Consider the following 19,540-nt stretch of genomic DNA (forward strand, 5'->3'; position numbering starts at 1 on the left):
TATTCTTAATCAGTGCTCTTTGGGAAGATTTTTCAATAAATGAACAATTACTTAATAGGCAGCTGTTAAATTATACAATGAAGAATGAATTCTGCATGGCAGGTTTGAAACGGAGCTCTATGCTCTTCGGGTTCCTTTAGAAATTTCCTTTCCTCATCAGATAAACTTGCATCATGTTACGTACAAAAGCAGTGAGAAATAGAAACATCTAGCACATGGGAAGCAGTACACATCAAAAGTATTTGTGTCTGAAAGCCCAGCTTCACAGGGAAAATTACCCAACTTGCTTTTCAAATCCAGAAAAAAGAGATGCTACCTCAGGAACCAGGCTGACTGCTGTGGGCTGGTTCTTTCGTCATAGTACTGCTGTTGGCAGGCAACATGAAATTTTCCAGAAGACAATATTGTAGAGAGCTAAATAGGATCCTGGAGAAGACCCCGGTTCTTATATATAATTATATACTAATATATATATATAATTAAATTGTATATATAATACAAAATGATATCTGAAAATTGTGTCAAATACTCTCTTTTATTTCCTGTAAAGGAATCCCTGAAGAGAGGAGATATGACAGCCCTGACAATTGCTATGATGAGTGATCCCTTCAGACTATTATGTTCCTAAGATATAAAAGTTAACTGTGTAGCATAAAGCCTTTTCCACAAGAGAAAAGATAGAGATCTCCAAGTATCAGGCAGGAAAAACAGTCTTGAACTATAACAACAAAAAAAATGAAGGAGGGGGAATGGAAAAAGAAAGTAGAAAATTTTTGATTCCCTAGTGCTTTAAGGGTTATTCTGGGTATCACCAACACTTTCTGAGATGGTGCTTTTGTTCTGTTCAGGCTACATCTAGCAACAAAAAGTGCTTTAAAAGGTTTAATTAAAGAAATCAGCCTGAAAACAGTTGCTTATTACAAGTGAGAAGCAGGCACCACTGCCTGAGAGAGAAAGCTGAAGACAGTTCCAGTATGTTCAGAGGCAGTCCAAAGCAGTTTTCAGATATTTGCAGGATTCATATATATATATATATATATATATATATATATATATATATATGGACCCTCTTACTGATGCTGTCATTATAAAAGAAAAATTTAATAGGAAAAAAAAAAGTTTATGGAAATCCAACTGTTAGCCAAAGTATTCTTAAATATGGTTCTCATTAGCAAGGTGTTACCACAGCTTTCCGACTAGTAGCTGCTATTCCTTTGGGTAATATTAACTGTTGTAATCAGAGACTGTTAACTGTTACCGAGATTAAATAGCTTGTCATTCAGATTTATGTAATCAGGAAAGGGAATAAGGATGAATTCCCTTCTGGCACTCATGGGTCAAATCTTTATTGTAGCTTAGCTAGTATAATGGGCTTGAACCTTGTAATAAGCCTGAAAAAAAGCGAGATAACGTAATATATCTTCTGCAGCTCTGGTCAGGTCAGCTTCTTCACTGTTTCTATTAAGCAAAGCAATGAGCCTACCCACGTTATTTTGCAGGAATTACCCCTTAGCAGAAGCAGTGCTAGGAAACAACTAAACAGACTAAAATCCCTCAGCCAGAAAGCCTCCTCAATTATCATCCTCAGCGTTACTCGGAAGGCTACCATGCCATAAAACTTACCCTAATTCAGCAGCAAACCTCAGAACCCACATTATTTGTAGAAAAGATGACTGGGGTTATAACGCTAGATCAGCTGCATGAATATTAATAGTGCTGAGAGCCGTAAGAGCGATGGTTCTCAGACTTTGCAGACTTGTTCAGCATTGTGCTTATCAGGCCTCCCTGGAGCATGCCTAAGTGATGCAAAACTGAAAACCGTTGCCAGAGCTGAGGAAGAGTGCGTACCAGTCTCTGCTGCTGCAGGCACTGCAAGTGTGCCTGCTTTAGCTGCAGAATTTTTGGGGCTGGTGTTGAGAAAACAAGCAGCATGCTCAGGTGCAGCATGCAGCCAGGTGCACCCCAGCAGGGCTGCAGCCCAGGCTCCCGGGAAGAAGCCCTTCACTGGCCGTGTTAGTGATGCTACTTGTGAAATCCTGGTGCACCCTAGCTACTGCTGCTAGACAGGGTGTGGCCTGCTGGGGGGTTGTTACTGCCATTGCCACTAAAAAAGCTGTCATTTTACAGCCTTGTCTGCCCAGAGAGCCCTTCTGAAAGGGTATAAACAAGCACCGGGGCTTGGCTTTTCACTCTAGAATTGATGAGTAGTCATAAAAAACGCAATGCTTTGAAATCTCAGGTTGTGCTTGGGGTCTCTTTAGAAAAGTCAGGTATTCCCTGGTTTTGCCCTCTGACTTGGCACCAGCTTCAGAAATGCCGGGTGGGCTTTCCCCCATGCGACTGCAGAATATGGAGCACCAAGTGTGGTAGCCTCCTGCCACCCTGAGCGTGACACCAGCCTCAGTGAAAGCCAGAGCAGAAATAACCCCTTCTCAGAAGGTTTTCTCCAAAGCACAGCCAGCTCACTGCTCCTTTCTTCCCGCAGTGAGGTGCTGTATGGTGTCTTGGTGTTTCTGGGGTCTGGCACACTGAGGCCAGCCTGAGAACGAGTGGCCAAGGAAGCAGGAACCTCCCAAACCCAGCCTGCCACCACACCTAGCGCAGGGGGAAGTTGTGTTGCAGATAGTCTACCAAAGGCTTCAGTCCTTCCTGTTGAATCATTGCTAAAGCAAAAATAGAGGCTCTTGAACAGTTGGCAGCAGTCACGCTGACCTTGACAGGGCTAAGACTTCATCCATTCAAATTAAAGGGTAATCCAATATTTCTTGTGGTGTCGTCCCACTGCTGCCATAAAGCTGAACATGACCTGGTCTAATGCGAAGATGAAAGACCACATACTTCTCAACTTTTGCTTTCCAGTGGAGAGGAAGGTGTCAAACTTGGTTCATTTTCTCCTGCTGTCACTTGGATTTTAAGCACTGCTGATTGCCACGTGCACTTGATATTCAGGGCTGAGTCTCTGAGCACAGGGGAGGTCTGTGCCATGAAATTCAAATCCGTTCCATATAATTTGGATCTGAGTTTTAGTTTCAGCTCTGCTTTTCTTTCAGAGTGCATATTGCACACATAGAGTTAGTGCTTTATGTTGTTCTGCTTTCAGGGAAGTCGTTGAATTTCTTTGGAAAAATGCTGAATTGCATATTTATTTAAGAAATCTGTCATCCTTTTGCTTATTTCTGAAATCTGTAACTATAGTTCCTAAAAGTTTATCTATATCAACAGAAAACAAAGCACTCACTTCCTTCATCTTATTTTTCTATATAGTAAAATTCAGCAGTCCATCCATGTGCATAACACACTGAGGATTAAAAAGAATTTCATCAAACTGGCTGCAGAGCTCAGCTTTGGCATGCACTAGAAAAAAATTCATTTGAATTGTTACAGTAAAAACAGTCCCCTTTTAAAATCCTGTTGCATAAGAAAAACTTGTATAAAATTTACAGAATAAACATGAATTTCTAAGTGATTGCCTTAAGTTTGTAGCCAGATAATTAAATCTGATGCTTTATAACAACTACAGGAACCAAAGAGGAATATTTTTTGCTATACACCCATGGAAACTAGAATTAATGTAGGAGGTTGTGCTCTTCAGAGCAGTAGGTACCAGTCATGGGCAGTGTCAAGACACTTAACGTGATGAAAAAAATGCTTAATGACATATTTTCCTGCTTTTTTTTGTTGTTGTTGTTGTTATATGCCAGATGCCTAATCAAGGCTTTATCTTTATTGACATCAAAGCCTGCCTTCAAACTGCCCTTCACCTGAGTGAAATAGCAGCCACCTGCACTGGCAGTATTTATATATCAGCCCTTGGCACTAACTTAACTTAGCCTTGGGAGTGTGTTGGGTCTCCCTGGGAGCAAAGGTGTCCTGTGATTTACTTTAGTATTGGCTTCTTAAACTGCAGACTTAAGGAATAGTGTTGCAATTTTGTGTTTCTGGCTCCTTGTGCTTGGTGACTTGGGGTAAGCATGAGGAGAAAATGGAGGCTGATCACTTGAGGGCTCCTACAGAGGAAACCAGCAGTGGGGTGCTGGTGCCTGTGGCTATAAGGTAACACGGTGTTGGGCTGATCAGAGCCAAAGTAGAGGCTTTACATGAAGCTGTAAACACTTGTATCAAATACAAAAGTTGTGTCTGTTGATCTTTTGTGGTGCTAGGCAAATGACATCCTGTGGAGACTGCTCTTGGTAAGTGCTACATTAGGTAGTAGTCATTTCATGTCAATGTTGACAAATGTGGTAAAGGTATTGAAGAGGTCCAGTGGCTTGAGCTTTGACACCCCCAGGCTGTTTTGCTCCCCTCTAATGAAACTTTCTGTCATGTGATTGATGGAAGTAAAAAGCAATATACTGCTTTGTTAGTTTCTTCTAAATCTCTATCTAAATTTATTTCAGCAGCTTTGTCAACTTGGAGACTCTCATTTTGGTGCTTAACTGGAATAACCTCAGAAGCAGTTCATCATTAAAAGACAACTATGGCCACACATGGCAAGGCTGTGGTGGGTCTTCACCAATTTCTCTGGAGCAAAAATATAACTATTATTAAGACAATCTGGAATAGTCCAACAGAAATATATAGGAATACCAAGCAGCTTGTTTTTTTTAATAAATTAATTCAAAGCACTTCTGTAATTTGGAGAGATTAACTTCTTGCCTATATTTTAATTTAATGATCAGAATAACATATTGATATACTACATGTCTCTGTACATCTGCTTTCATGAACTGAATAATCTCCAAGTCACCAACTAGAAAACTAGCACTTACTGACAAGAATGGATTAGTGGGGCCATGGGTAAAAAGAGAAACAGTAGGCACTAAAAACTACTATAAACCTTTATTAGAAAAAGTTGGTTTAAATCTGATACTTTTAAATACATCTAAGTGATATTATGACTTTGAAATATTTACATCACAAAATCATTCAAACAGCTCTTTGGCAAAAACAATTGCACATGTAGCAATTTCATACACAAAAAGTAAACAATAGCTTTTCATAGCCTTCCATTGGTTTTAGCACTGAAAATACTAACTCTTTTGATCTCATAAATCAGATACCTGGGAATGCATGATTTATGACTACCTAGAAACCAAAAGCAACATTCTTTTTGTGGTGTTAATGGAAGGTTACATGTTTGAGTGCAGGACTGTTGTGCTATTAACTGCTGGTGATACCAGTAACTCTGTATTTGTATTTTTATGGAGGTGTTATTTCTACGTTGCTGAAAACCTTCCTCAAGGTATTGATTTCATCACATCTAGGAGGATGCTAGTTCTCAATTACCCTCCTTATCTATATGGTTCTCAATAGAGACTTCTTTTGGGTCTGTAGCCTTCTGTTTTCTATAGAACAAAAATTGCTTACTCTAAATTAGATATCTAATTGTCCTGAAAAATGTTGGTAACAACTGCTCAAGTACTTGAGGAAAATAAGGGAAGACGTAACAGTTCTTCAGGGATCATCACGTTTGCTGAACATTTTAGAGTAGCACGTAGTGCAAGTGACTTCCTATTTGTGTGTTTTTCCTTAGTTTCTACAGAGGAGAAGTAACTTGAGCTATCAGTTGGTGGCAAAAAAAATAGTGGGATGGATTGGTTTAGGCCAGGCAGATGATTAGGATGTAACAGCAGAGGCATAACCTGTATAGTCCATGGCAATATTAAAATAATCCACAATACTATCTGCTGCCTGGTTGTTCTGTTCTTTGTTTTGTAGGCTAGAGGGCCTGACTGTGTGAATAATTTAGGGAAAAATTAATGTGAACAAAGAGAAGGTATAATGTTAGTACATGTAAACTAGAGTATTTTAACCCTTTGGCTGTACCAGTGCGGGACAAATATGGTCTAAATCCCCTGTAATTTAGTTGACCTACAAGATTAATATAGAGATCACCAGTGTACGTGAAAGAAAATGAGCAGGAACAGATGAAAAGTATAAAACAGACTGAAGTGCAATGGGCAGGTTAGTGTCAGGAGAGGGGATTATTGGATGGGAGTGAGGAAAAGAGGAATCAGGGCTGTGACCATGCTGAAGCTTCATCCGTAACTGCTGGGGTCTGCAGAGATGCTTGGCTGTAACCTGGATGGATTCTGAGTAATGGCCTTAGAAAATGCTGAAGTCTACATAGAAATGAAAATAAAAGAGATACTAGAGGGGTGAAATGGGCAGCCTGGAGAGGCAGTGGGGTTATCACATCAGTCTCCAGAGGAGTCTGTTGTTAACACTAGGAGATCAGAGGGAAAGAACAAAAAAGCCATAAAAGCCTCTGTTAAGGGAAAATAGAAATACTAAAAATCATATTTGCAGAGTACTCAGGGACCTATTAGAAGTATCTATGACTATCCTGCAATACAAATTATTCAACACCTGGTCTCTTTTGCATCAGGAGGGCAGGATTTAATGAAGTCTTAACTTTTCAGTAATTACTCGGCAACTTTTAGATTAGATCTGCTGCCTTAAAAAATGGCAGATAACTTGTATCCAGAAGTGGCTACAGAAGTGTCCAAGCCCTTATTTTTACAGAACTTTCTAACCCTTTCAAAATGAAGAAGGAAATACATGTCCTGATGTAAATTTTTAGAAAGGATAAATGTCATAATATTTTTTTTATTGAGCTCTCGCCTCGAGATCAATTCTGGGCAAAAATGATTTTAAAGCTTGAGGTAGAAATTGCTAATGATGAACTTCAGAGTAAGGGTTAATGCTTATTAACATAAGTTTACAGAAAATGTGTTCCTCCAGTTTTACTTAAATCTTTCAGGGAAACCAAATGTCAAAGAAAATTACTTGAAACTGTGCAGCATTCTGACCATTTGGGGATTAATAGTAAGTCAAAACCAACAGGATATATGCCTGACAGTCTGTTTTCAAGTACTGTCTCCATGCACTGTGGTTCATTATTCACTGTCCTGTATCCATGGCTAGGACAGGGTGAAGGATCATCATGTCATGGTTTTGTTACTCCACAGAATGCCATTTTGAAGGGTTGGTAAGTTTTTAAGTCAACCAAAAAAACAACACAGCAAGAAGTACAGACCCTGGTTCTTTGTCTGACCTGGGCTTCAGCTGGCTTCTTGGAGAAGGCAGCACCTGCTGGATATGGGGTGGTATGGGCTGGAGTAGGACAAGAGGTGCCATGGGATGCTGCTGTTGTGTGTCTGGCATGCAGTGGTTTGCAACCAGTAATGAATAATGGTCTCAAAGCATATGTTTTTCCTCATGAAAAACTACAGAAAACATTCTTTTGAACGTCCTCTGATTACTGCTTTGCAAACTGTAGGAAGCCTTAGCGTAGCTACTTAGTTCCATTGGGAAGAAACTGCTAACAAAGCTGCTCCTGGAAAATATCCGCTTCCATTTTTTTTTTTTACTTGCCTTAATTTGTCTTCCCCCTTTTCCCCTGTGATTGTATTATTGTAAATCAGTGTTCTAGAGAGTGATTTTCCTGTCAGGAACTTGTGAAAATGTTTGAAAAAAATGTTTTACATTTATCTCTTACAACATTTTTTTCAAAGTTAAAAATCATCCAAGCAAGGAAAATTAATTTAGCATCACCCATATTAAATCCAGTATATGTAATAAATTGTCTTGGAACAATGAGGAAATATTTACTCTTTGAGGAAATTACTAGTCAATTCATATTCAGTGATGAATACATTCAGGAAAATGGTTAGCTGTAAACACTTTGCTGTTTGACACATTCTCAATTAGTCACAATGTTGACCCCTCCTCTGTATCTGTCAGATGTTAGCGAGCATTAATTGTCATCCTAGGGCTCTGGGGGTTTTGTTCACTTGCTCTCTTTAACCGAGCTAGGCACGAACATATATTAATGAAATACTTGCAAGCAGAAGAAAACTGAGCAGAATGAACAGCTGTGGAGCAGGAAGCTTCTCATTTAAATCAAACATGAGGACAGGTAGGATGTGATATGGAAGGATCTAAGGTACCATGACATGCAAGTTTTCAATACAGTGGAGGGGAAGCTTTGCACAGACATATCCAGTTTTGTATGTTGCGTACTTAAACCACATCAGTAAGACATACCACCCAAAATCCATGGGAGTAATACAGTGTTTGTGCTTCCAACTTGAGGTATCTCAGCAGTCTGGCTTTCCAGTGTCACTGAAGGAGAGCAGGCATGTTGAGAAGCCTTTCTATGTCTTTGAGATATTCCAAGCTCAGTCTTCAAAACCTGAAGCTGTAATCTTCTTGCAGCGGAAGTCCTTGACCAAGTGGTTAGGAATAATGCACGCTTATTTACTAGGCGTGTTTGGTGTGAGCACTGAATTGTTGAGTCTCCCAGCCCATTTTGATGAGGAGAAGCATTTTCAAGCTGAGCATGCCTGAAGCAGGTTGCTGTTGGTGAGCAGTGCTGCACAGGAAGAAGTGCTGGGTGGTGAGATCTAGCACAGTGCTGGGCTGTGGAGTGGGTTAACTCAAAGGCAATATTGACAAAATATTTTTAATTTCTATGGTGTCTTTAATTTGAAAAACAAAATGCTTGCTAGGAGGATTGTGCCCTTGCTGGGTTGTAGGCTGCCTCCTGGCAAATCCTTTGGGAGAGCTTCAGCTGCTGTCTGTCCTCACAGCTGTCTGTTAGTCCTAGTCTTTCACTGCCCTAAGCAGAGGTCCTGTGCAAATCAGTGCACCATTACCAAAAAACAAATTGAAAGTAAACATGACATCGATATGAGCTCAACAGTCTGATTCAAACACTAAACCAGTGCAATACAGAATTGTGGGTGCTGTTTAAATCAAAAAGAATGAATAAACAGCCCACCGAATTCAGCACGTACATGCTCTTAGCTGTTGCACTATGAAGAGAAGGAGAGCGACGCAGAAACATGGACAGCTCTTTTTTGGGGTGGAGAAAATGTTTCTCTTGACTGGTCACTACAGAAGGAATTTAAGTCAACCTCCTAAGGAATTTAAGTCAACCTCCTAGTCCTACTATAGCACTTTTTTCTTTTTTTTTCCTCTTGATGTTTCTTTTCTGAAGATTGTAAGTAGCAGGGCACAACAAAAGCATTTGCTCCTCCAGCCTTTTGAGATGAATCATGTTTAAATCCAGTTCATCCGGGATCTGGGGTCTGTCAGCTCGTGTGCTGCTTCCCTTTAAGCAGTTCTCTGCTGCCGTGACTTCATGATTCACCATCACTAGGTGTACATGGAAGAGAAAGAAACACCGGTGTCAGGCTGCTTGTTTGCTTGTCTCTCGGCAGAAAAAAATACGCAATAGTGTCTGTTCAGCCCATGAGAAGGTGTGAACAGAAAACCAATGTCAGCCATGCAGTACACCAGATGAGCCCATCTGTGGTGCTACAGCTTGCGAGCAAGGGATGATCCCACTTTTCTGTTGGCTGGAGGCTATCCAGCACGAGCTTTCTCCTGGTCCTAGACAAGGACTGAGGAATAAAATCCCCTCTTCCCACATCTGAGGATAACATTTTACATGGTTTTCTTATATATATATATATATTAAACCTAGACTTATAATAGATTAATTTTCTTTTTGCCCCTCTGATTTCTGCCTAGATAGCTTGCTCCCTAGCACTTTCTTAATGTTTAGTTCACACAGACATGAAAAATGAGACTTCTGTTATCAGCTGGATGGATTTCCATCAGCACTAACAGCAGGGTTAAAAGCCACTGCTGAAGTTTAAAGGGACACAATCTTAATATTTTTCATGGCTTTTTATGATTTTCCTAAGCTGAGGTGCAGTCTGGGCAGAGAGCATTTCTTTCTGTAATGATTTGTTCTCCACCCAGACAATCCCTCTGTAGAAAAGACCCACCTTTTTTCTGGACAGAAAAAGCAGGAGGGCACCCAGAGGGTGTGATAAGGCAGGGGGTGCCTTGCTTTGCCCATCTCAGTACCCTACAGAGGCAGGTGCTGTGCCTCTCCTTGCTGGGGGAGGAAAAAGTTCCCCAGAGAAGAGATTTGTCGTGTGCCTTCACCTCACATGCTGTCCTGCTCCTGTGTGCACAGGAATCCTGGTTGGGATTTTAGCACTAGGTTTCACATGCAAGACATTGATGATATATATTTATAAAAGATCATATACATGCAAAATGTATCTGTATACACAGATGTGTTTTATTTAGTGAGCTTGGTGCAGATGAGCACCACCTCTGAGGGAGCTAGGGCTGTTGCACTTTGCCTCTGATGCACAACTCCATAGCCTTGATGCCTGTAAGAGTTTTAGCCAGAATAACAGCTTTCTTTTCTCTTGCTTCATACTTTTTCACTTTTTGTTTTTCTCAAAATTGGTGCTGAAATGTGTTTATCGGCATGTATTTCTTTTCAGTACTCAGTGAAGAGTTTGGTTGGGGAAAAAGTCCTCTTTGGTTTGACAAGGTTTGATCACAGAAATGAACGGGCATCAGTTTGCCAGAAAATGGCACCATTTCAAATATACTTCCACTTTGAAATGAAGCACATTCCAACATTTTGTGTAAAGTGAACTTTGAAAAAGTAGTTTTAAGATAAAGCATTAACTTACCGGTATTTCAGCACCATATTGGTCTTTTCTTACAACCTTTTTAAAATTTTATATTAACAAGTCACTTACTCTACAAAGTAGTTTTGGAAAAACTTTCATTCTGAAAATGCCATTATTGTGACAGTTTGCCTCAGATGTTTTCAAAATGCTATCTTGAAATGCTACCTTATCTAAACTAGTTCATAGCTGAAAGCATTTAAGTCTTAATTGAACCCTCCAGCAACTTGTATGAAGGAGGAAAATAACACTCAGCCACTTGTGTTCAGTGAGGCACTGAGATGTTTCCCGTACTGAACAAAAATAATATCTTAACTCTTTTTGTAACATAATTTGAGAACAATTTTTCCTAAAGTAAGCAGTCTTCCAGTAATAATCTTGCCCTTTGTATTCAGTTAATGTCCTTTGTCTGAGCAGTTCTGAATGCTGGAAAGAGAAATCTCATCTTCCTACATGGCCTTGTTTGCCTTCCTACCCTTCAGAGGCATCACAGCTGGTCCTAGGACACCAGCTATAAGAAAATAAGTTTTACTGACGTGTGTACCTTCACTCAGACTGAAACACCCTGATCTGAACAGGACTGCCATTAGGAGTCAAGGCTTACGCCTGGCTGCAGTGCTTCAAAGTGGTGATATCTCCATCTTACAGGTGGGGCACCCATGGGAATACATAGCCCAAAGGCACTTGTAGCCAGCTGGGAGCTAAATCCCCACTGCTTGATGGGGTTAATGGCAATAGAGCACAGAACCACTTTAATGAGGACCGTATTTAAAACACCTGCTGAAGTTGGTAGTCCATGGTGTTTTTTCTCAAAATGACTGTTTCTGGTCTGGAAAGGAACTTGGCTGAGGATGTCGTTGTGCCCCAAAAGCCTCTTACTCCCCAGCTGCTTGCAAGCTGACAAGCTGTCTGGATGGCTGTTCTGCATCCCTCCTGGCCCCTGAGCTGGCTGCGGGGCAGTGCTGAGAAAATCCTTTGGGAAGCTGCTCTGGGTGCTGGTGTTAATGGTTCAGGAAGCTGTGATTAAAGGCTGACCAGTGAGGAAAACTCAGTCTGTGCAATGTGGTCATCTGTCTCACACTGGCTTGCCACTGCAAGGTTAGTTAGGGGTGTGATTTATGGGCAGTGACTGGCTTAAAATTAAAGGAGTATCAAAACGTTTGAGTTGGAATCAGTCCTCACACACAAGAACTTTAAAACATAAATAGGCCCCAGAATCAGTCTTTTATAATTATGTATATAAAAAATGAGACTGTTTTGGAATGACTGACATTGACCATGTTTCTTCAAATAACATAATGAATTAAAAGTACCTCGGGTTGGCCATTGATTCTTTTTCTTCTTCTCTTACAGTAGGCAAACACTCACAATCAGCTGAAACAGGATGAGAAACAAGGTGATAGTTACTCTTGGCAGTTACTCTGCTTTATTTCAAAATCACATCAAACTTTTTTTGTGCAGCCACTCTAGTACATAAACCTGCTCTTCTGCATCGTTTTATCTATTAAAATCTGCATGTTCCAAGCAGTGTAAATATTATGTGTTTGAAATCCTCCTTCCCTTTGATAGGTACTGTGGTAACTTCTTTGTTAGATACGTTTCAGTTGTTTGTGTACACATAGGCAAGCGCACTACCTTTGAGGACTGTTTCCCACGAGCTACCTTGGGAGGATCATTTATTAGCCCTCCACAGCTTACAGCTGCACCTATGCTTCATCATCCAGTGCTGAATTTAGGGGTGGGGTTTAGGGAACATTACTGAAAAAAACATAATGCAAAATGTTTGCTCCCTTCTGTCCACAGAAATTAAAAACTCAGTGTTTCCCTACATATTGTACTTGATGCCTTAATTTCATGACTGCCCCTTAGAACTTGTTTTCAGCTGGAGATTATAGACCGAGAAGGTCAAAACCCCGTCATCTGGAGAGTTTTGCTAATGGGAAGAGATGCTCCAAAGGGTTTTATGTCCTAAAAACCAAAACATCTCTAGGAGGTCAGACAGATGGGCTGTTTGAATGGAAGGCAAGGGACCAGGAATTTAAAAACGAGGTTTCAGCATTTCCAAGCCAGTGAGAAGCTGTTAGCATGGCTTGTTATATATCGGTTTGTGATCAGGTCCTAGCTAATTCGCACAGAAGACCTGTGCTTGGGTAGGAGAACCTTGAAAGAGGATGCAGATCAGAGATTTTCAGCTGGGAGAAAATTAGGGAAAAATAGAAGATGCTTGAAAAAGAAATAGCTAAGAGGGAGTTGAAGATGCTTCTGGGGGTAGGCACAGCGGGTACCAAGTGCTGGCAGACTCAGTGGGGAGGATGTAGTCAGGGATCAGCAGCAAAGAGCAGCTTGTGCTTCATGCAGCAGAGATCACAAGTTAAGGAAAGGAAACAACAAGAGGAGGGGGGCAGTGATAAGATCTTGGCAGCGATTTTACGTAAACAGTGGTCTGAGCTACGAGTAAATACTTGTTTCTTCTACAACAGCACAATGCGAACCACAGAACTGTAGAAACTCTCGACTGAAAGGACTGGATTCTTCATAGAAACTAGGATCGTGCATTTAAAAATATAAATTCTGTTCACAGCTATACTTGTTTTTAACAAGTGCCTACTGGAAACTCAAAACATTTATGATATTCCCTCATATGTTAAAAATAAGCTCCCACACAAACTAAAATACTCCTCTGAACAATCCTACCCCTGACATTCGTGCTGCTATTTCTGTAGTAAAGAGTAAAGAACACAACTAAAAATGTTTTAGGAAAATCAGTGACACAAATACAAAATGCCTTACATTGGTTTTCTACGCGTGGGATCTACGTCAGCTAGAAAGAGAGGGATGATGGAGTAGAGGGGTTACCGTGTACCATTTTTGTTCATGCTGTTCATCCACTTATCAAGCTCTTCCATTTCTATCTCCATAACAGAGGGGGTGTCTTCTTCAAAAATAGGACTTGAGAAAAAGACATTACACAAAGGCTTAAATCAGAAAACATTTAAGGCAGTAGTTGTGCATGATTCCCTCATAATTCCAGGCATTTGTGGCCGCTCTGGAAAGCTGCCCCAGACTAGACACTTAAAAAGGCATCGTCATAGCTATCCAAACTCTGTATGTATTTGAATATCGCCATTTATTCTTCTCTTTACTAATCATTCCTGTAGTCACATGGTAGAAAAATTGTTTTTAGCACCCCCCCCCAAAAAAAAAAACTAATTTAATATCGTTTTCGTGATTATTGGCAAGATGGAGCTCAATAGAAGTTATCACTGGAAGAGCTGCACAGATCTCAGCAGGTTTCTGCAACAGCCAGAGAATTACTTCCAGGGCAGCTGCCTCACATAGGGCAACCATGGAAGATGGGGAAGCTGGACACAAAGCTTATTCTGAACAGCAAGAGGCTGTGGTGAGCGCAGGGACCGACCTCTGCTCGTGGCATGGCCTTATCTCGTGGTGGCTGGCGGGGCCAGGGGCAGATGCTGCATGGGTCCCCGTGGGGCAGCTCTCGCCCGCCCCATCCCGCTGCTTCTCCTCTGCCTGTTGCCTGAAAGATACACCCCGAAGTTGCACGTTAGCCACCTCTAGAGGGTGTTCACTGCAACGATGAGTGGAAAATTTAGCAGTGTTTGGTGCGTGCTTAAATGAAACCAGACAGTGCAGGGGGCAAAAACCAGCAAGCCTGTTAGAGTAAAAGAATTAAAAAAAAAAAAAAAAAGTGATATAAACTTTACCTTTTTACATTTTCACTTCCCAACTCATCTGGAAAAGAAAACAAAAGTTGCTGTTCACAGTTATGCTGTTTGTATATACACTCTCTATATTATGGGCAAATCCTGCACTAGGGTCACTTCAAACAGGTTCTGTTTTCACAGGGAGTAACCATCCACTTCTAGATGAAAGGCAGCACATCCCGCCCTGCTTGCCTGCCATTTCCAGAGCAGCCCGTTATATTTAATCCTCGGCACACTAAATGAAGCTTGCCGTGAGCTCAGCCTGCCAGGGGTTGAGTGGATGTCAGTGCCACAGTGGGCAGGAAGGCACGGACAGCCAGTTCCCTGCCGGGGCAGGCGTAATGAGGAAAGTGGCATCCCAAGAAGGGGCCTCGGCTGTTACAAAAGCATTTACTGGAAGCAGGGGAGGTTTTGCTGCGGCCTGCACAAGGTCAGTCCACCTCTGCCGGGGGGCTCTCCTCATGGGGAGGAGAAGGGGAGAGGCTGGTGTGTGGCAGCTTAAATCCCAGTTAAGCAAATGAGCCAGCCCGATGCCAAAAGGGGTACAGGGCTAGCTACAACCCCAAGACAAAATGAAGATAGGAAAAAAACAAAAGCAGTGTAACAGCCATTATTCAGACAAGCAACTTCCCCTCCAGGGGTTCTTGAAGTGACTGAAAAGCCACGGCTCTCAAAAACTCTTGTTTTATTGCAGCTCCCAGCAGCCTCACCCTGTAGGGCGAGCACTAAAGTCACCTTGCATGGGATTACCAAGCACAAGGACAGCATGGCACAGCCACATCCCTCGTCCGTATGGGAACTGTGAGGAGCCAGAGCAACAGCACCAGCTCTCACTGAGGGACTGCTGCGTGAGTCTCCTCGCTCCTTTTCTGCTTGGGAGATGTGGAGCTAAAACCAGAGACAAGCACCCTAAATGGGGCATCCCAGTCCTTGAAATAGCATTTTGTGAATGATATTCTAAAGATATCCTCCTGATGCACAAGAAGAGAAATTTACCTTGCTTAGACTTTTTCCTTTTATGGACTACTATAAAAGCTATAACCAGAAAAATCAGCAGGGCCAGCAGCACAGCGGGGACAGCATACACCAAGACAGATGGCTCCTCTGTCTCTAGGCTCTCGTTATTGCTCTTGTCATGCAGTTCAGTGGTTGGAATGCTTTCCGCTTCAGAGCTGCCTTCAGTAGGCCTTGTAGAGACCAGGACTGGCTGGGTGCTGCCCACGGTTGTAGAGGACGCAGGAGTCACAGCAGGAGAAGGTATCACTGTGGCGGTGGGTAATGTTGGTGATCCATAGCCAGAACCATCCTCGCTGTTTTCGGAGCCTGCCAAACATAGGAGGACAGCTTGACATTGTGTGGGTTTTACTGGTGTTATCAGAGAGTCAAAGCATGCAGCTTTAGTATTCATCTTTCATTTGATGTTTAAAAAAAGACAGCAAATGCACACGTACACACATGTGAAGTCTGGGCCACCAGATGCCAAATTAGATGTGGAGTTTGTCACAAACCCTTACTGTGGCAGGGCTCTTCAGCTGCCTTGCACAGGGACATGTCAGCCCCTGTGGTCTGCCTGCCCGCAGCTGCCGTGTTTGCCCTGCAGGCTGACATCAGCTCTCACGCTCTCCTGAAAGCCTTCTGCTGCCCTGCCGAGCACGCTGTCCCTCTCCACGCTCAGCCTGTGCCTGAGGAGACCCTGCTCCCAGGCTCACCAGCCCTTCCAGCTCACTCATCTCACCCTCCTCCAATTCTTTAACCCTGTCTGGCCACGCAGCAAGGAGGAACGGGTCTGAAAGGAAGCACAAAGCCTGCGGGCGCTGCTGACTTTCACTTCTGCATTGGCTGGAGGAGGTAGCAGCACAAGGACGGTACCGGCTGCACACGCAGTTCACAGTGGTAAAGACACAACGCTGCTTCTTTGTCATAACTGTGAAGGTTGCGGGTTTTGAATCAGGATCTGGGTTTTGATTTCATTTAGTGTACATTTTGCAAGGCAATTGGCCAAAATTGGCTATATTGGTGATACTGAAACAAGACTGTTTGATGCCGATTAAAAGTCCTTGTTGACGGTCATGGGATTTAAAGCTTGATGGCAGCACAGCAAATTGCGGCCTGTGCTGGATTCCATGCTATTGCCAAAAACCCTGTGGTAGCCAGGGGCATGGGAATCAGTCCCTCAATAAATTACACCTACAGGTTTCCAAATGCAAATTAAATGCTTGAAGTGAACTGGTGACTTTTTATGTCACCTGCCCTTTCAGACAGGGCGCCGCCGTGGCGCAGCATTTATGCCGTAACACAGGACAGGACGGCATGACTTCTGCAGCGACATGGTGCTCCCTGCTCTCGTCAGGCGCTGTGCAGCCGCGGTTTCCACTCGAGCTAGCAAGAGCTTCAGGTTTTCAGCACCTCAGCGCTGGCATTTCAAATCTCACAGGACTGGATCTGAAAGTACTTAGCATTTTAAATGCTTTAGTAAACACATTAATCTTCATAATGGCCCTGAGAGATGAGCAGTTATCATCTCCATTTTACAAATGAGGAATCAGAAGGACAGGAATCTGTCCTTCCCAGGGACACCGAGCAAGAGAGGAAAACTGGGGTGAGAGCGCTATCTCTTGCTTAACCCACTCTGCAGCACCTCCTCGCCACCCAGGTCTGCCTCAGGAAGGAGATGAGTATCTCACAAGACACGAACCCCAATTTCAAATGAATGCAATGCTTCGAGTGTGGCAGCAGTGATTTATCTGGATCTTTGTGCCACGCTTATCACACAGGCACCTGATTGTTTCACCCTCTCCTGAAAGCTAGGAAAGAATGTTAATGCTTCATAAATAATTTTAATACTCAGTAAATAATGCCTAATACTTTAATAAAATATTTGATACTGCAAAGGTCACCAGCCTCTTCCACAACAAAAATGTTAGCTCTTCAATGGCAAAATGCTTCATGTCAGTAATGTCTGTCACTTTCTTCCCTGCCTATTTCAGTGCCTTTACAGGCAGTGACCCCTTACATGTGTGCTCCTCGACCCGCTCGTGTGAGCTGCTGGCTGTCATTAATCCCAGCAAAGAGGATGGGAGGGAAAGCACCTCTCCATTATTATTTTTTGGCCATATATATTTGCACCGCAGTGCCACAGGACCATTCCTGTGACCTTGCTTCCTCTTTCTCCTCTAGCCATCCTCCTTGAAAGCCGTCAGCTGCCTTATTTGATATGTTTGCAATGACAAGCCCAGTGCTAAAAATAGCACAAAGGGTGTGGGGGAAATTGTTTATTTTCCATTTACTATTAGAGATAAAATGGATTTTCCAAATGTCTGAAGCATGATGTGACTCTAAAGCAAAAGCAAGCGGTCACATCTCATTAAATGCAGTATTAGGCTTTCAGCTACAGCGCACATTTTGTTTGATTTCCAAGAGAGAAGTTTCCAATGTCTCCGTTACTTTTTATTTGCCTGTTTTTGAGCTGTAAAGCAGATTTCAAATCTGTTATCTCTGTGTGAAATAGAACTATCTTTTCTAGTCTCCAGACAAAGAAAGTGGTAAATCACAAGGAGTGACCTTGTTGCCTCGTAATTTTGTTCGCTTTACATAATTCCAGGGCCAAAACACCATCTCTTCTTTGTGCAGTATTTTCTCTTACTAAGGCCTTTTCTTTGAGAGATTTGAATGTGTCTTTCAGCAGCCGGGCAGACAATTGCACAAGGCTCTTGCAAAGATATTGCTCCAATTTCCTGTGTTTCACCTGCAGCCTTGGCACATCCCCATGAGGTGAATGAAAGGTGGATGTTGCAAGGTTTGGAGCATGGTCAGAGAGTGCCTGAAAGCTGGAGGGTTTGTGGGATGTTATTCAGGCACTTTCTCCATGCTCGGAGAGAGACAGATCTGCTGATCTCTGTGTAGACACCTCCTCGACTTTGCAGAGCACTTCTTGCTGGGGTCAGCCTTGTGCTTTTGGCCAGGTTCTGACACCCGCACCCAGTGCCTTCTGCACGTCGTCTTGAGGGAAGCTGATGATGGCACAACACAGCTTTTTCCCAGCCCACATCACCACTTTTTGCCCTTGTAAGAAGGATGAGGGGCTGGCATGTGGCTGGGCCCCATCCTGACGGGGAGCTGGGCGCTGCGTGAGCACCTGGCTGCAGCAAGAAGCTAAGGTGTTCCCACTGCCAAGAGGATCTGGGCACCAGGGGGCCTGAATGCTGGAGCAAGCAGCAGCAGTGGCTCAAAAAAGGTTCCACTACAGCTGGTATGAATGACAAAAGGGCTCTGTCCCTCTATGCAGATACTGTGGTATGAGGCATTATTCAGAATTTTCTCCTTATAAAATACACTCGAGTGACTGATGGGTTTTGCAGGTGCCTCCAAGCCTGCCTTTCAAGGGAAGCAAAGGGGGCTGAACATCCTGAGCAGCTTTGCAGGCCGGGATCAGCAGCTGTGCAGCAAACAAACAAACAAACAAGCAGCATTTCTGCTGTAGCTGCCCTTCTTCCCCTGCGGTTTGCGTTGCGGCACTCCGAGGGGTGATAGGAGCTGCTGGATGCAGCAAGCAGGCAAACAGGTTTCTGGCTTCGGCTGGATGGGAGGCAAAGGCAAATGGCACGCAGTCAGCACGTCGCGTTCTGCTGGCAAGGCCCTGGCCTCCCTCCTGGGCTCGCACTGAACTCAGACTGAGTCTCCGAAGGGAGCATTTCAGCTTGCACAACAGCTCCTACGTGCCGAGCAGAAGGCTCGGGAGAAGGCGACAGAAGAAGCCGAGCCTCTGAGGCCGCGCAGAGTAGGCCGACATGCCTCCTCCCGGCCCTGCCGCGCACCACACACACTCCTACGGCTCCTCTCCGCCCTGGGGCTCGCCTCGGCGGCTGCCTGGCACACCCCTGCCTCTCGCCCCGCCAGCGGCGCCCATGGCGGAGGTGCCGTGCCCGCCGCGGTCGGCCAGGGCCTGCCCGGGCCGCGTGCTGCTGCAGGCCCCGCGGGCTGGCTGCCGGGCCCACGCGCCGCCCGACGGGCTGAGCCAGCGTCTCGGGGCAGCTCATCCGCAGAAAGGATCCTGTTACAGAGGGGTGTTAGGGAGTGCTGTCTGGGTATTACCCCGAGCGGGGAGAGAGGGTTTGGGGTGCACTTCTTGGCCAAGGAAATGGCTTTCTCCTTGCTGCGCGCCCATTCCGCCCCAAGTGCTCTTTAAACAGCAGATGTGGTCCTGTGTTTAGAGCCAGACCGTGAGCCCGCAGCCTCATCTATCACCCGAAAGCTAAACGTTTTCAAGACCAAATCATGCTGCTTTTTTTTTCTTCTATTTGACCCTGTGCC

The 19,540-nt window shown here is 43.6% G+C and overlaps 1 protein-coding gene and 1 long non-coding RNA gene across 8 annotated transcripts in view; one reads left to right on the plus strand and one right to left on the minus strand.

The window, feature by feature from the left end:
• The first annotated feature begins 3,752 nt into the window (after positions 1-3,752).
• LOC137856065 (uncharacterized) lies at positions 3,753-4,645 on the plus strand. Its single transcript, XR_011096174.1, has 3 exons — positions 3,753-4,053; positions 4,161-4,190; positions 4,398-4,645. It is a non-coding gene; the product is annotated as an uncharacterized lncRNA (long non-coding RNA).
• A 175-nt stretch (positions 4,646-4,820) lies between these two features.
• The window catches only part of TMEM154 (transmembrane protein 154), a 28,805-nt gene continuing 14,085 nt past the window's right edge, over positions 4,821-19,540 (minus strand). For 2 of the 7 annotated variants that reach the window (XM_068680956.1, XM_068680958.1), the window contains exons 2-7: positions 15,227-15,553; positions 14,231-14,258; positions 13,924-14,043; positions 13,369-13,454; positions 11,819-11,879; positions 4,821-9,162 (exon numbers count right to left, since the gene is read on the minus strand). In XM_068680956.1, coding sequence (XP_068537057.1) covers positions 9,147-9,162; positions 11,819-11,879; positions 13,369-13,454; positions 13,924-14,043; positions 14,231-14,258; positions 15,227-15,553 — 638 coding nt within the window. In that variant the 3' untranslated portion in view covers positions 4,821-9,146. Of the gene's footprint in view, positions 9,163-11,818; positions 11,880-13,295; positions 13,455-13,923; positions 14,044-14,230; positions 14,259-15,226; positions 15,554-19,540 lie in introns of all 7 variants that reach the window. The other 5 variants (XM_068680957.1, XM_068680959.1, XR_011096172.1 and 2 more) reach the window with 4 other exon arrangements.

This window comes from Anas acuta, chromosome 4 (assembly GCF_963932015.1).
Source record: "Anas acuta chromosome 4, bAnaAcu1.1, whole genome shotgun sequence".
NCBI lineage: Eukaryota > Metazoa > Chordata > Aves > Anseriformes > Anatidae > Anas > Anas acuta.